General features: G+C 46.1%; 1 protein-coding gene across 1 annotated transcript in view; it reads left to right on the forward strand.

Annotated features, from left to right (window-relative positions):
• stard10 (StAR related lipid transfer domain containing 10) overlaps positions 1 to 13,244 on the forward strand; it is a 28,845-nt gene extending 15,601 nt beyond the window's left edge. The window contains exons 5-6 of the mRNA XM_014215261.3: positions 1,225 to 1,277; positions 12,776 to 13,244. Of these exons, the coding sequence (XP_014070736.2) occupies positions 1,225 to 1,277; positions 12,776 to 12,988 (266 nt within the window). The 3' untranslated portion in view covers positions 12,989 to 13,244. The remainder of the gene's footprint in view (positions 1 to 1,224; positions 1,278 to 12,775) is intronic.
• The last annotated feature ends 4,256 nt before the right edge of the window (positions 13,245 to 17,500 follow it).

A 17,500-nucleotide genomic window follows, 5' to 3' on the forward strand; every position in this document is an offset into this window, starting at 1 on the left:
TCTCTCTCTCTCTCGTTCTCCAGCTCTCTCTCTCTCGTTCTCCAGCTCTCTCTCTCTCGTTCTCCAGCTCTCTCTCTCTCGTTCTCCAGCTCTCTCTCTCTCGTTCTCCAGCTCTCTCTCTCTCGTTCTCCAGCTCTCTCTCTCTCGTTCTCCAGCTCTCTCTCTCTCGTTCTCCAGCTCTCTCTCTCTCTCGTTCTCCAGCTCTCTCTCTCTCTCGTTCTCCAGCTCTCTCTCTCTCGTTCTCCAGCTCTCTCTCTCTCGTTCTCCAGCTCTCTCTCTCTCGTTCTCCAGCTCTCTCTCTCTCGTTCTCCAGCTCTCTCTCTCTCGTTCTCCAGCTCTCTCTCTCTCGTTCTCCAGCTCTCTCTCTCTCGTTCTCCAGCTCTCTCGTTCTCCAGCTCTCTCGCTCTCGTTCTCCAGCTCTCTCGCTCTCCAGCTCTCTCGCTCTCGTTCTCCAGCTCTCTCGCTCTCCAGCTCTCTCGCTCTCTCGTTCTCCAGCTCTCTCGCTCTCTCGCTCTCCAGCTCTCTCTCTCTCTCTCTCTCGTTCTCCAGCTCTCTCTCTCTCTCTCTCGTTCTCCAGCTCTCTCTCTCTCTCTCTCGTTCTCCAGCTCTCTCTCTCTCTCTCTCTCGTTCTCCAGCTCTCTCTCTCTCTCTCTCTCGTTCTCCAGCTCTCTCTCTCTCTCTCTCTCGTTCTCCAGCTCTCTCTCTCTCTCTCTCTCGTTCTCCAGCTCTCTCTCTCTCTCTCTCTCGTTCTCCAGCTCTCTCTCTCTCTCTCTCTCGTTCTCCAGCTCTCTCTCTCTCTCTCTCGTTCTCCAGCTCTCTCTCTCTCGTTCTCCAGCTCTCTCTCTCTCTTGTTCTCCAGCTCTCTCTCATTCTCCATCTCTCTCTCGTTCTCCAGCTCTCTCGCTCTCCATCTCGCTCGCTCTCCCTCTCTCGCTCTCCCTCTCTCGCTCTCCCTCTCTCGCTCTCCCTCTCTCGCTCTCCCTCTCTCGTTCTCCCTCTCTCGTTCTCCCTCTCTCGTTCTCCCTCTCTCGTTCTCCATCTCTCTCGCTCTCCATCTCCCTCTTGTTCGCCCTCTCGTTCTCACTCTCTCTTTATTGCTTTCTCTCTGTTAAGATCATAAAACTCTGATAATCTAATTATCTGTAAATCCTTGAGGTATTTGACCCTTGATGACATGCCATGGCGTAACATCGAAATCTCTCCCTCTCTTCTTCCCTCACCCAGGTTCACTACCCAAGTGGGTTGTTAACAAGTCTTCCCACTTTATGGCTCCCAAAGTAAGTACATTCCAGTCTGCATATACCTACACTGCCCAGCATTACACTCCCATCACCACATTATAATGCTGAAGCAAGGAGAGAGAGATGGGGAGGATACATATGTGAATGGCTGTTTGTGTCCATGCATTACCCTCGCACTCAGCAGAGTCTGCTTGTCAGGACTCAGCACAGCAGAACACCTATGTTTAATGTATGATCCCTCCTACGCATCCCTGGTCGAGAAGCGTGTGAGTGTGAGCGAGCGTGAGTGTTGAAATAGCCCGTGGGATCTCAAGGGAATAAGGAACGATTAGGGAGAGCCCCAGATGCTTAGATCTCAAACAGACAGACAACACACTACGGCACAGACAGACAGACAGACAGACAACACACTACGGCACAGACAGACAGACAACACACTACGGCACAGACAGACAGACAGACAACACACTACGGCACAGACAGACAGACAGACAACACACTACGGCACAGACAGACAGACAACACACTACGGCACAGACAGACAGACAACACACTACGGCACAGACAGACAGACAGACAACACACTACGGCACAGACAGACAGACAGAACACACTACGGCACAGACAGACAGACAACACACTACGGCACAGACAGACAGACAGACAACACACTACGGCACAGACAGACAGACAGACAACACACTACGGCACAGACAGACAGACAGACAGACACACACAGACAGACAGACAGACAGACAACACACTACGGCACAGACAGACAGACAGACAACACACTACGGCACAGACAGACAGACAGACAGACAACACACTACGGCACAGACAGACAGACAACACACTACGGCACAGACAGACAGACAGACAGACAACACACTACGGCACAGACAGACAGACAACACACTACGGCACAGACAGACAGACAGACAGACAGACAGACAGACAACACACTACGGCACAGACAGACAGACAGACAGACAGACAGACAGACAGACAACACACTACGGCACAGACAGACAGACAGACAACACACTACGGCCACAGACAGACAGACAACACACTACGGCACAGACAGACAGACAGACAGACAGACAGACAGACAGACAACACACTACGGCACAGACAGACAGACAGACAACACACTACGGCACAGACAGACAGACAACACACTACGGCACAGACAACAGACAGACAGACCACGGACAGACAGACAGACAACACACTACGGCACAGACAGACAGACAACACACTACGGCACAGACAGACAGACAACACACTACGGCACAGACAGACAGACAGACAACAGACTACGGCACAGACAGACAGACAGACAGAGACAACACACTACGGCACAGACAGACAGACAGACAACACACTACGGCACAGACAGACAGACAGACAACACACTACGGCACAGACAGACAGACAGACAACACACTACGGCACAGACAGACAGACAGACAACACACTACGGCACAGACAGACAGACAGACAACACACTACGGCACAGACAGACAGACAACACACTACGGCACAGACAGACAGACACAACACACTACGGCACAGACAGACAGACAGACACACTACGGCACAGACAGACAGACAGACAGACAACAGACTACGGCACAGACAGACAGACAGACAGACAGACAGACAGACAACACACTACGGCACAGACAGACAGAGACAACACACTACGGCACAGACAGACAGACAGAGACAACACACTACGGCACAGACACAGACAGACAGACAACACACTACGGCACAGACAGACAGACAGACAGACAACAGACTACGGCACAGACAGACAGACAGACAGACAGACAGACAGACAGACAACACACTACGGCACAGACAGACAGAGACAACACACTACGGCACAGACAGACAGACAGAGACAACACACTACGGCACAGACAGACAGACAGACAACACACTACGGCACAGACAGACAGACAGACAGACAACACACTACGGCACAGACAGACAGGACAACACACTACGGCACAGACAGACAGACTACGGCACAGACAGACAGACAGACAACACACTACGGCACAGACAGACAGACAGACAACACACTACGGCACAGACAGACAGACAGACAGACAGACAACACACTACGGCACAGACAGACAGACAGACACAGACAGACAACACACTATGGCACAGACAGACAGACAGACAACACACTACGGCACAGACAGACAGACAGACAGACTACGGCACAGACAGACAGACAACACACTACGGCACAGACAGACAGACAGACAGACAACACACTACGGCACAGACAGCTAGACAACACACTACGGCACAGACAGACAACTCTCTCTCTCTCTCTATCCATCCATCCATCCATCCATCCATCCATCACTAGGTACCTATATGGAGCAGACAACTCAATTCAAGTCTGCTCTGCTTCAAGTCTACTGTTAATGATAATGCAGAGGATTTTCCCAAGGTTGTTATTGACACATCCCACGGTAGTTATTGGGGTCAAATTTGTCTCCACTTTTGTGTATTGGGGTGATCAGTCCTTGGTTCCAAATATTGGGGAAGATGCCAGAGCTGAGGATGATGTTGAAGTATAGCCAAATGGAATGTGTTGTCTGTATATTTTATCATTTCATTGATGATACCATCAGCCCCACAGGCCTTTTTAGGTTGGAGGGTTTGTATTTTATCCTGTAGTTCATTCAATGTAGTTGGAGAATCCAGTGGGTTCTGGTAGTCTTTAATAGTTGATTCTAAGATTTCTATTTAATCATGTATATGTTTTTGCTGTTTGTTCTTTGTTATAGAGCCAAAAAGATCTACATTTTGGATAGATAATTCTTCGTGTTGTTTGTAAAGTGTGTTCCATTGTTCCCAGAAGTGGTTAGATTCTATGGATTCTTCAATTACATTGAGCTGATTTCTGACGTGCTGTTCCTTCTTTATCCGTAGTGTATGTCTGTATTGTTTTAGTGATTCACCATAGTGAAGGCGTAGACTCAGGTTTTCTGGGTCTCTGTGTTTTTGGTTGGACAGGTTTCTCAATTTATATCTTTGGTTTTGCACTTTTCATCAAACCATTTGTCATTGTTGTTCATTTTCCTTGGTTTTCTGTTTCATTTTTTTTATTTGATAGGGAAGCTGAGAGGTCAAATATACTGTTTAGACTTTCTACTGCCAGGTTTACACCTTCACTATTACAGTGGAACATTTTGTCCAGGAAGTTGTCTAAAAGGGATTGAATTTGTTGTTACCTAATTGTTTTTTGGTAGGTTTCTACACTACATTCCTTCCATCTATAGCATTTCTTAATATTACTCAGTTCCTTTGGCTTTGATGCCTCATGATTGAGTATTGCTCTGTTCAAGTAGACTGTGATTTTGCTGTGATCTGATAGGGGTGTCAGTGGGCTGACTGAACGCTCTGAGAGACTCTGAGTTGAGGTCAGTGATAAAGTAGTCTACAGTACTACTGCCAAGAGATGAGCTATAGGTGTACCTACCATAGGAGTCCCTTTGAAGCCTACCATTGACTATGTACATACCCAGCGTGGGACAGAGCTGCAGGAGTTGTGACCCATTTTTGTTGGTTATGTTGTCGTAGTTGTGTCTAGGGGGGCATATGGGGGAGGGAATGCTGTCACCTCCAGGTAGGTGTTTGTCCCTCTGTTTGCTGAGGGCGTTGGGTTCTTGTCCAGTTCTGGCATTTAGGTCGTCACAGATTAGTACATGTCTCTGAGCCTGGAAATGATTGATTTCTCCCTCTAGGATGGAGAAGCTGTCTTCATTAAAGTATGGGGATTCTAGTGGGGGGATATAGGTAGCACACGAGAGGACATTTTTCTCTGTTAACCTGTTGAGGACAGACATTCCGCTAGCGGAACCCCTAGCCAACAGCCAATGGCATCGCACGGCCCGACATACAAAACCAACTAAAATACCACATTTCAATTTTCTCAAACAATCAACTATTTTACACCATTTTAAAGATAAGACTCTCGTTAATCTAACCACATTGTCTGATTTCAAAAAGGCTTTACAGCGAAAGCAAAACATTAGATTATGTTAGGAGAGTACATAGACACAAATAATCACACAGCCATTTTCCAAGCAAGCATACATGTCACATAAACCCAAACCACAGCTAAATGCAGCACTAACCTTTGATCTTCATCAGATGACACTCCTAGGAAATTGAACAAAACATGCATGTATTGTATAACAATCAAGTTCATATTTATATAAAAAACCAGCTTTTTACATTAGCATGTGATGTTCAGAACTAGCATACCCACCGAAAACTTCCGGTGAATTTACAAAATTACTCATGATAAATGTTCACAAAATACATAATTATTTTAAGAATTATAGATACAGAACTCCTTTATGCAATTGCAGTGTCAGATTTTAAAATAGCTTTTCGGCGAAAGCACATTTTGCAATATTCTGAGTACATAGCTCGGCCATCACGGCTAGCTATTTTGACACCCACGAAGTTTGGGGCTCACTAAACTCAGAATTACTATTAGAAAAATTGGATTACCTTTTCTGTTCTTCGTCAGAATGCACTCCCAGGACTTCTACTTCAACAACAAATGTTGTTTTGGTTCCAAATAATCCATAGTTATATCCAAATAGCGGCGTTTTGTTCGTGCGTTCAAGACACTATCCGAAGGGTAACGCGCGGACGCGTATCGTGACAAAAAATGTCAAAATATTCCATTACCGTACTTCGAAGCATGTCAAACGTAGTTTAAAATAAATTTTTATGCGATTTTTCTCGTAAAATAGCGATAATATTCCGACCGGGAGTCGTTGTTTTCGTTCAAAGACTGATAATCTAAAATGGACTCTTCACGTGCATTTGCGCGCCCGTCTCATTGTTCTCAGATCGACCACTATCCAAATGCGCTACTGTTTTTCAGCCATGGACTGCAAAGTCATCATTCAACGTTCTGGCGCCTTCTGAGAGCCTATGGGAGCCTTAGAAAGTGTCACGTTACAGCAGAGATCCTCTGTTTTCAATAAAGAGAATAAAGAAGGCCAAGAAATGGTCAGAGGGGCACTTCCTGTTTGGAATCTTCTCAGGTTTTGGCCTGCCATATGAGTTCTGTTATACTCACAGACACCATTCAAACAGTTTTAGAAACTTTAGGGTGTTTTCTATCCAAATCAAACAATTATATGCATATTCTAGTTTCTGGGCAGGAGTAATAAACAGATTAAATCGGGTACGTTTTTTATCCGGCCGTGAAAATACTGCCCCTTATCCATAACAGGTTAACACTATGGTCAGGGTCTGGTGTGGACTGTTCTGCTCTGCTGTGATGTCGATGCTATGGTCAGGGTCTGGTGTGGACTGTTCTGCTGTGATGTTAACACTATGGTCTGGTGTGGACTGTTCTGCTGTGGTGTTAACACTATGGTCAGGGTCTGAGGTGGACTGTTCTGCTGTGGTGTCAACACTATGGTCAGGGTCTGAGGTGGACTGTCCTGCTGTGATGTTAACCTGTTAGGGCTAGGGGGCAGTATTTACACGGCCGGATAAAAAACGTACCCGATTTAATCTGGTTATTACTACTGCCCAGAAACTAGAATATGCATATAATTATTGTAAAGTTTCTAAAACTGTTTGAATGGTGTCTGAGTATAACAGAACTCATATGGCAGGCAAAAACCTGAGAAGATTCCTTACAGGAAGTGGCCTGTCTGACAAGTTCTTGTTCTTCTTGACTCTCTTTATTGAAAACTGAGGATCTTTGCTGTAACGTGACACTTCCTACGGCTCCCATAGGCTCTCAGAACCCGGGAAAAAGCTGAATGATGTAATTCCAGCCCCTGGCTGAAAAACATTAGCGCCTTTGGTAAGTGGTCTATCAGAGGACAATGAGACTGAGGCGCGTGCACGAGGCGACCCCATGTTTTTATTTTCTCTCTCTTTGTACTAAAACACAGATTCCCGGTCGGAATATTATCGCTTTTTTTACGAGAAAAATGGCATAAAAATTGATTTTTAAACAGCGGTTGACATGCTTCGAAGTACGGTAATGGAATATTTAGAATTTTTTTGTCACGAAACGCGTCGGGCGCGTCACCCTTCTTTACCCTTTCAGATAGTGTCTTGAACGCACAAACAAAACGCCGCTATTTGGATATAACTATGGATTATTTTGAACCAAACCAACATTTGTTATTGAAGTAGAAGTCCTGGGAGTGCATTCTGATGAAGAACAGCAAAGGTAATAACATTTTTCTTATAGTAAATCTGACTTTGGTGAGGGCTAAACTTGGTGGGTGTCTAAATAGCTAGCCCTGTGATGCCGGGCTATCTACTTAGAATATTGCAAAATGTGCTTTCACCGAAAAGCTATTTTAAAATCGGACATAGCGAGTGCATAGAGGAGTTCTGTATCTATAATTCTTAAAATAATGTATGTTTTTTGTGAACGTTTATAGTGAGTAATTTAGTAAATTCACCGGAAGTTTGCGGGGGGTATGCTAGTTCTGAACGTCACATGCTAATGTAAAAAGCTGTTTTTTGATATAAATATGAACTTGATTGAACAAAACATTCATGTATTGTATAACATAATGTCCTAAGATTGTCATCTGATGAAGATCATCAAAGGTTAGTGCTGCATTTAGCTGTGGTTTGGGTTTGTGACATTATATGCTAGCTTGAAAAATAGGTGTCTGATTATTTCTGGCTGGCTACTCTGCTGACATAATCTAATGTTTTGCTTTCGTTGTAAAGCCTTTTTGAAATCGGACAGTGTGGTTAGATTAACGAGAGTCTTGTCTTTAAAATGGTGTAAAATAGTCATATGTTTGAGAAATTGAAGTAATAGCATTTATAAGGTATTTGAATAACGCGCCACGGGATTCCACTGGCTGTTACATAGGTGGGACGAAATCGTCTCACTGGCCCTAGAGAAGTTAACACTATGGTCAGGGTCTGGTGTGGACTGTTCTGCTGTGATGTTAACACTATGGTCAGGGTCTGAGGTGGACTATTCTGCTGTGGTGTTAACACTATGGTCAGGGTCTGGTGTGGACTGTTCTGCTGTGATGTTAACACTATGGTCAGGGTCTGGTGTGGACTGTTCTGCTGTGGTGTTAACACTATGGTCAGGGTCTGGTGTGGACTGTTCTGCTGTGATGTCAACACTATGGTCTGGTGTGGACTGTTCTGCTGTGATGTTAACACTATGGCCAGTGTCTGAGGTGGACTGTTCTGCTGGCTTCTCTGCAGGGGTGGCCACCTCTCTGATGGGTTGTTCTCTGTCACACGCCATCCCCCTTCACTCTCTCCTCCAGCAGTCTGATCCTCTCCTCCATCTCCCTCACCCTCTCCTCCAGCAGTCTGATCCTCTCCTCCAGCAGTCTGATCCTCTCCACCATCCCCCTCACCCTCTCCTCCAGCAGTCTGATCCTCTCCACCATCCCCCTCACCCTCTCCTTCAGCAGTCTGATCCTCTCCTCCATCCCCCTCACCCTCTCCTCCTGCAGTCTGATCCTCTCCTCCATCCCCCTCACCCTCTCCTTCAGCAGTCTGATCCTCTCCTCCATCCCCCTCACCCTCTCCTCCAGCAGTCTGATCCTCTCCTCCATCCCCCTCACCCTCTCCTCCAGCAGTCTGATCCTCTCCTCCAGCAGTCTGATCCTCTCCTCCATCCCCCTCACCCTCTCCTCCAGCAGTCTGATCCTCTCCTCCATCCCCCTCACCCTCTCCTCCAGCAGTCTGATCCTCTCCTCCATCCCCCTCACCCTCTCCTCCAGCAGTCTGATCCTCTCCTCCATCCCCCTCACCCTCTCCTCCAGCAGTCTGATCCTCTCCTCCATCCCCCTCACCCTCTCCTCCAGTAGTCTGATCCTCTCCTCCATCCCCCTCACCCTCTCCTCCAGCAGTCTGATCCTCTCCTCCATCCCCCTCACCCTCTCCTCCAGCAGTCTGATCCTCTCCTCCATCCCCCTCACCCTCTCCTCCAGCAGTCTGATCCTCTCCTCCATCCCCCTCACCCTCTCCTCCAGCAGTCTGATCCTCTCCTCCATCCCCCTCACCCTCTCCTCCAGCAGTCTGATCCTCTCCTCCATCCCCCTTCACCCTCTCCTCCAGCAGTCTGATCCTCTCCTCTAGTGCTCTGTTCTTCTCCTGCTCATGCTTTTTAATCATGCTGAAGTGGTCTCACCACAGTCCAGAGTGCAGATATGTCTCTCTCCACCTCCAGCTCTCCAGGTCTAGTTAAGGGGGTGTTGTTGTGGTGGACTGTTGTCTGGGTCTGTGCTGACTGGAGTGTAATCACCTGCTGTTCCAGCTCCACCTGCCTTACCTCCAGCCGGGTGAATTTATCCCTCATTTCAATGAGGGAGTAGTACTCTGTGCTGGGAGGTTGACTTTCCGCTGGGGGTTGCTCGTCTGTGGGGTTATATAATGAAGAGGTCTGGGGGTTGCTCGTCTGTGGGGTTATATAATGAAGAGGTCTGGGGGTGGCTGGTCTGTGGGGTTATATAATGAAGAGGTCTGTGGGGTTATATAATGAAGAGGTCTTGGGGTTGCTGGTCTGTGGGGTTATATAATGAAGAGGTCTGGGGGTTGCTCGTCTGTGGGGTTATATAATGAAGAGGTCTGGGGGTTATATAATGAAGAGGTCTGGGGGTTGCTGGTCTGTGGGTTATATAATGAAGAGGTCTGTGGGGTTATATAATGAAGAGGTCTGGGGGTTATATAATGAAGAGGTCTGGGGGTTGCTGGTCTGTGGGTTATATAATTAAGAGGTCTGGGGGTTGCTGGTCTGTGGGGTTATATAATGAAGAGGTCTGGGGGTTGCTGGTCTGTGGGGTTATATAATGAAGAGGTCTGGGGGTTGCTCGTCTGTGGGGTTATATAATGAAGAGGTCTGGGGGTTATATAATGAAGAGGTCTGGGGGTTGCTGGTCTGTGGGTTATATAATGAAGAGGTCTGTGGGGTTATATAATGAAGAGGTCTGGGGGTTATATAATGAAGAGGTCTGGGGGTTGCTGGTCTGTGGGTTATATAATGAAGAGGTCTGGGGGTTGCTGGTCTGTGGGGTTATATAATGAAGAGGTCTGGGGGTTGCTGGTCTGGGGGGTTATATAATGAAGAGGTCTGGGGGTTGCTGGTCTGTGGGTTATATAATGAAGAGGTCTGTGGGGTTATATAATGAAGAGGTCTGGGGGTTGCTCGTCTGTGGGGTTATATAATGAAGAGGTCTGGGGGTTATATAATGAAGAGGTCTGGGGGTTGCTGGTCTGTGGGGTTATATAATGAAGAGGTCTGGGGGTTGCTCGTCTGTGGGGTTATATAATGAAGAGGTCTGGGGGTTGCTCGTCTGTGGGGTTATATAATGAAGAGGTCTGGGGGTTGCTCGTCTGTGGGGTTATATAATGAAGAGGTCTGGTCTGTGGGGTTATATAATGAAGAGGTCTGGGGGTTGCTCGTCTGTGGGGTTATATAATGAAGAGGTCTGGGGGTGGCTGGTCTGTGGGGTTATATAATGAAGAGGTCTGGGGGTTATATAATGAAGAGGTCTGGGGGTTGCTGGTCTGTGGGGTTATATAATGAAGAGGTCTGGGGGTTGCTCGTCTGTGGGGTTATATAATGAAGAGGTCTGGTCTGTGGGGTTATATAATGAAGAGGTCTGGGGGTGGCTCGTCTGTGGGGTTATATAATGAAGAGGTCTGGGGGTTGCTCGTCTGTGGGGTTATATAATGAAGAGGTCTGGTCTGTGGGGTTATATAATGAAGAGGTCTGGGGGTTATATAATGAAGAGGTCTGGGGGTTGCTCGTCTGTGGGGTTATATAATGAAGAGGTCTGTGGGGTTATATAATGAAGAGGTCTGGGGGTTGCTCGTCTGTGGGGTTATATAATGAAGAGGTCTGGGGGTTGCTGGTCTGTGGGGTTATATAATGAAGAGGTCTGGGGGTTGCTCGTCTGTGGGGTTATATAATGAAGAGGTCTGGGGGTTATATAATGAAGAGGTCTGGGGGTTGCTGGTCTGTGGGGTTATATAATGAAGAGGTCTGGGGGTTGCTCGTCTGTGGGGTTATTTAATGAAGAGGTCTGGGGGTTGCTCGTCTGTGGGGTTATATAATGAAGAGGTCTGGGGGTTATATAATGAAGAGGTCTGGGGGTTGCTCGTCTGTGGGGTTATATAATGAAGAGGTCTGGGGGTTGCTGGTCTGTGGGGCTATATAATGAAGAGGTCTGGGGGGTTGCTGGTCTGTGGGGTTATATAATGAAGGGGTCTGGGGGTTGCTGGTCTGTGGGGTTATATAATGAAGGGGTCTGGGGGTTGCTGGTCTGTGGGGTTATATAATGAAGAGGTCTGTGGGGTTATATAATGAAGAGGTCTGGTCTGACCTGCTCGGGGTGGGGGTATCTTTCTCAAGGGAGAGCTTCTCCTGCTGAGCTAGATGAAAGTTAAGATTAGGTGAAATTCCTCTCCATCACCAGGTTACTATATGGAGCAGACAGCTCTCTCTCTATCACTAGGTTACTATATGGAGCAGACAGCTCTCTCTCTCTCTATCACTAGGTTACTATATGGAGCAGACAGCTCTCTCTCTCTATCACTTGGTTACTATATGGAGCAGACAGCTCTCTCTCTCTCTATCACTAGGTTACTATATGGAGCAGACAGCTCTCTCTCTCTCTCTCTCTCACTAGGTTACTATATGGAGCAGACAGCTCTCTCTCTCTCTCTCTCTCACTAGGTTACTATATGGAGCAGACAGCTCTCTCTCTCTCTCTCTCTCTAGGTTACTATATGGAGCAGACAGCTCTCTCTCTCTATCACTAGGTTACTATATGGAGCAGACAGCTCTCTCTCTCTCTATCACTAGGTTACTATATGGAGCAGACAGCTCTCTCTCTCTATCACTTGGTTACTATATGGAGCAGACAGCTCTCTCTCTCTCTCTATCACTAGGTTACTATATGGAGCAGACAGCTCTCTCTCTCTATCACTAGGTTACTATATGGAGCAGACAGCTCTCTCTCTCTCACTAGGTTACTATATGGAGCAGACAGCTCTCTCTCTCTCTCTCTCTCTCTCTCTCTCTCACTAGGTTACTATATGGAGCAGACAGCTCTCTCTCTCTCACTAGGTTACTATATGGAGCAGACAGCTCTCTCTCTATCACTAGGTCACTATATGGAGTAGACAGCTCTCTCTCTATCACTAGGTCACTATATGGAGTAGACAGCTCTCTCTCTCTCTCTCTCACTAGGTTACTATATGGAGCAGACAGCTCTCTCTCTCTCTCTCTCACTAGGTTACTATATGGAGCAGACAGCTCTCTCTCTCTCTCTCACTAGGTTACTATATGGAGCAGACAGCTCTCTCTCTCTCTCTCTCTCTCTCTCTCTCTCTCTCACTAGGTTACTATATGGAGCAGACAGCTCTCTCTCTATCACTAGGTTACTATATGGAGTAGACAATTCTCTAACCCTGGCTAAATGCAGATCTGTCTGTGTCTCTCTCTCTCTGTGTCACAGGCGATGAAGAAGATCAGTAAGGCGTGTCTGAAGTACGGAGAGTGGAAGCAGAGACACAACCCGGGATTCAAGCCCTGGCTCTACCCTGAGCAGACTACACTACCCACAATCCCAGTGTCCGAGCTTAGCATCCAGCACGCAGACAGCCTGGAGAACATTGACGAGAGTACACTCAGCGAGATGCAGACACGGGAGGAGAGAGATAGCGACTAACACCGCACACACACCTCAGTGAGATCGGAGAGGAGAGAGACAGTGACACAAACACACACCCACTTTCTCTTTCCTCTTCAGTTAGTCTCGTTGTCCTGAATCACTGCCTCTATTGCCCATTATACATGTGTCTCTGGATCACACACACACATTCACAAGCCACACACACACAGGTCCACACTCTTTTCCTCAACACTACAGTATGAATGTATGTAGAGTTCAATCTTAAATACAGATTCCTACAAAGGTTTTCATATTTCATTTGTGATCTGAGTCTTTCTTAAACTTTGTGTGCGTGTGTGTGCTAAACGAGGTTTAACAAATGATTGACTTCATTAACATATTGTTCTGGTCTGAATCTATCACACACTGTTTAATGCTGCTTATTCTGTGTGGCCTAGTTTGGAACTGGGATCCCCACTCTGGGTTGGCATGGCAACTCCCCGCTCAACTTAGCACCAGGGCTATACAGGGAGGGAGGAGAGACCGAGAGAAAATGAGGGAGCGAAAACTCTGATGTAATTGTTGGGGAGTTTGCCCTCCCCTGCAGTGTTCCGTCTGTTGGTCCAATTTCTCAAACACAGACATGGTTCAGTTGTTGAGTGGATCAGGGAAATCAGGTCACAATTAATCACATTACCTCTAAAGTAATGAAGTTTTGTTACCATGGGCCTTGTGGGACTAGTGAGTCTGAAATGGCTGTCTGAAGGGACATTATTCTTCATAGAGTACCACCATGTGAGTCATAATACCCATAAAACCTAGCGGTCAAACAGGGAAATGGTTTCAATTGTTTTTCCACCATTCATTTTTCCCGTAGGGAATTTTAGGAACACTTAAAATAAGGGCTGTGTTTCGTGTAGGCTTACCCTGGTGTGACGTTTTGAAAACCGTGTAAATCTCTCTCGGACAAAGTGACTTATCAATATATTCGCCTGTATTTACCCACAAATTAAATGTTAATTAGCTACAAATGTGGCTATCACAAAAAAAACTACAAATATCAGGATGATCTGGATGAGACTGCTTCGATTTAACTATCTAATGTTAGCTAAATGTAGTAATTAATAAATTGGCTAAATCTGTTTAAATGTACCTGTTAGCAAAGGTACAGTGGGGCAAAAAATATTTAGTCAGCCACCGATTGTGCAAGTTCTCCCACTTAAAAAGATGAGAGGCCTGTAATTTTCATCATAGGCACACGTCAACTATGACAGACAAAATGAGGGGGGAAAAAAATCCAGAAAATCACATTGTAGGATTTTTATGAATTTATTTGCAAATTATGGTGGAAAATAAGTATTTGGTCACCTACAAACAAGCAAGATTTCTGGCTCTCACAGACCTGTAACTTTTTCTTTAAGAGGCTCCTCTGTCCTCCACTCGTTACCTGTATTAATGGCACCTGTTTGAACTTGTTATCAGTATAAAAGACACCTGTCCACAACCTCAAACAGTCGCAAAGTGTGATTACCCAGTAAAGTTATTTTTAAATCTGGCATTGCAGGTGCTTTCAAGAGATGTTAATCTATAAATCTTAGAATGACAATATTACATTTTAAAAATGTTTTCGAATAGTAATTTACACACACAAATACTGTCACTTGCAGGTTTCAAACAGAAACCAGAGAATCCTGCATGGGTAGAGAGATGAAGAGAGATGAAAGACTGAGATAGAAAAGAGTAAAGAGAGCGCGTGCTGCGCTCTCTGTGTGTCTGTTTATAGAAGGGTTGAGGACGAGAACGCTCCTGCAGGTTGGCGGAGAGAGGAACGTTTGCTCTTTTAAAGACTAAAAACACAGCTCCTTCTGTTTTAGCCCCTGATGCTGTGCCTGCCCTCGTCTTCCCTGACATATGGTGTCTCTCTCTCTCCCTCTCTCCAATTCGATTCAAGGGGCTTTATTGGCATTGGAAACATATGTTTACATTGTCAAAGCAAGTGAAGTAGATAATATACAAAAGTGAAAAAAGTATTTAGTCAGCCACCAATTGTGCAAGTTGTCCCACTTAAAAAGATGAGAGAGGCCTGTAATTTTCATCATAGGTACACGTCAACAACGACAGACAAAATGAGAAAAAAAAATCCAGAAAAATCACATTGTAGTTGTTTTAATGAATTTATTTGCAAATTATGGTGGAAAATAAGTATTTGGTCACCTACAAACAAGCAAGATTTCTGGCTCTCACAGACCTGTAACTTCTTCTTTAAGAGGCTCCTCTGTCCTCCACTCGTTACCTGTATTAATGGCACCTGTTTGAACTTGTTATCAGTATAAAAGACACCTGTCCACAACCTCAAACAGTCACACTCCAAACTCCACTATGGCCAAGACCAAAGAGCTGTCAAAGGACACCAGAAACAAAATTGTTGACCTGCACCAGGCTGGGAAGACTGAATCTGCAATAGGTAAGCAGCTTGGTTTGAAGAAATCAACTGTGGGAGCAATTATTAGGAAATGGAAGACATACAAGACCACTGATAATCTCTCTCGATCTGGGGATCCACGCAAGATCTCACCCCGTGGGGTCAAAATTATCACAAGAACGGTGAGCAAAAAATCCCAGAAGCACACGGGGGGACCTAGTGAATGACCTGCAGAGAGCTGGGACCAAAGTAACAAAGCCTACCATCAGTAACACACTACACCACCAGGGACTCAAATCCTGCAGTGCCAGACGTGTCCCCCTGCTTAAGCCAGTACATGTCCAGGCCCATCTGAAGTTTGCTAGAGAGCATTTGGATGATCCAGAAGAGGATTGGGAGAATGTCATATGGTCAGATGAAACCAAAATAGAACTTTTTGGTAAAAACTCAACTCGTCGTGTTTGGAGGACAAAGAATGCTGAGTTGCATCCAAAGAACACCATACTTACTGTGAAGCATGGGGGTGGAAACATCATGCTTTGGGGCTGTTTTTCTGCAAAGGGACCAGGACGACTGATCCGTGTAAAGGATAGAATGAATGGGGCCATATATCATGAGATTTTGAGTGAAAACCTTCCATCAGCAAGGGCATTGAAGATGAAACGTGGCTGGGTCTTTCAGCATGACAATGATCCCAAACACACCGCCCGGGCAACGAAGGAGTGGCTTCGTAAGAAGCATTTCATGGTCCTGGAGTGGCCTAGCCAGCCTCCAGATCTCAACCCCATAGAAAATCTTTGGAGGGAGTTGAAAGTCCGTGTTGCCCAGCGACAGCCCCAAAACATCACTGCTCTAGAGGAGATCTGCATGGAGGAATGGGCCAAAATACCAGCAACAGTGTGTGAAAACCTTGTGAAGACTTACAGAAAACATTTGACCTGTGTCATTGCCAACAAAGGGTATATAACAAAGTATTGAGATAAACTTTTGTTATTGACCAAATACTTATTTTCCAACATAATTTGCAAATAAATTCATAAAAAAGCCTACAATGTGATTTTCTGGATTTTTTTCCCTCATTTTGTCTGTCATAGTTGACGTGTACCTATGATGAAAATTACAGGCCTCTCTCATCTTTTTAAGTGGGAGAACTTGCACAATTGGTGGCTGACTAAATACTTTTTTGCCCCACTGTACCAGCTAGAGATGACGTGCGGGAGCATGCTGGGATATGTGGCCTAGCATGACGTCTACTTTGATGCTAATTAGCTTTTTCGATTCGAAATATTTGAGCCAAATATATCAAGGTGCCACCAACCTCCTGTGGTAACGATAGATAGAGCAGCGGAATTAAATTCAGGATGAGTCGTCAGGCAACTGCAACCTGGAACCCCACATTCTTTATATAATGAACCCAAATTGTGACTCTGTACCACTGCCTCAGTGCCAATGTTTTCAAGCCTCCTACTGCTGGGCCCTGTTCTGATATGAGTGAGTAAGGGACGGCCTAGTTACAGGCTTACTCGTCAGCTGGCCTGTAGAGAGACAGAATGTATAGCAGAAATATGCCTGTAGAGATACAGAATGTATAGCAGAAATATGCCTGTAGAGATACAGTATGTATAGCAGAAATATGCCTGTAGAGATACAGAATGTATAGCAGAAATATGCCTGTAGAGATACAGAATGTATAGCAGAAATATGCCTGTAGAGATACAGAATGTATAGCAGAAATATGGTGTCTGCTCTCTCTTCAGAATGTGTATATCCTCCTGCTCTGAATTTAAGCTGGTATGGTAGTTGTCTGATGGCTCAGCCACTAGTCCTAATTGAGACATCTCCGGGTCACTGGGTCAGCTTCTGCTCCGGGGCGGGGAGCAGGGGCACATACGGGGGTTGGCGCGATAAAAAGGATGCACACCACCGTGCATGGTGGCCTGTCTCCCTGCCACCCTACATTGACCCCGATACGGCTACTAGACCAGCGATGAGTCACCGTCTTCCTCCCTCCTCTCCTCCACCCCCTACCTTCCCCTCCACCCCCTACCTTCCTCTCCTCCACCCCCTACCTTCCCCTCCCCTCTACCTTCCCCTCCTCTCCTCCACCCCCTACCTTCCCCTCCTCTCCTCCACCCCCTACCTTCCCC

This window comes from Salmo salar, chromosome 09, assembly GCF_965601325.2.
Source record: "Salmo salar chromosome 09, fSalSal1, whole genome shotgun sequence".
NCBI lineage: Eukaryota > Metazoa > Chordata > Actinopteri > Salmoniformes > Salmonidae > Salmo > Salmo salar.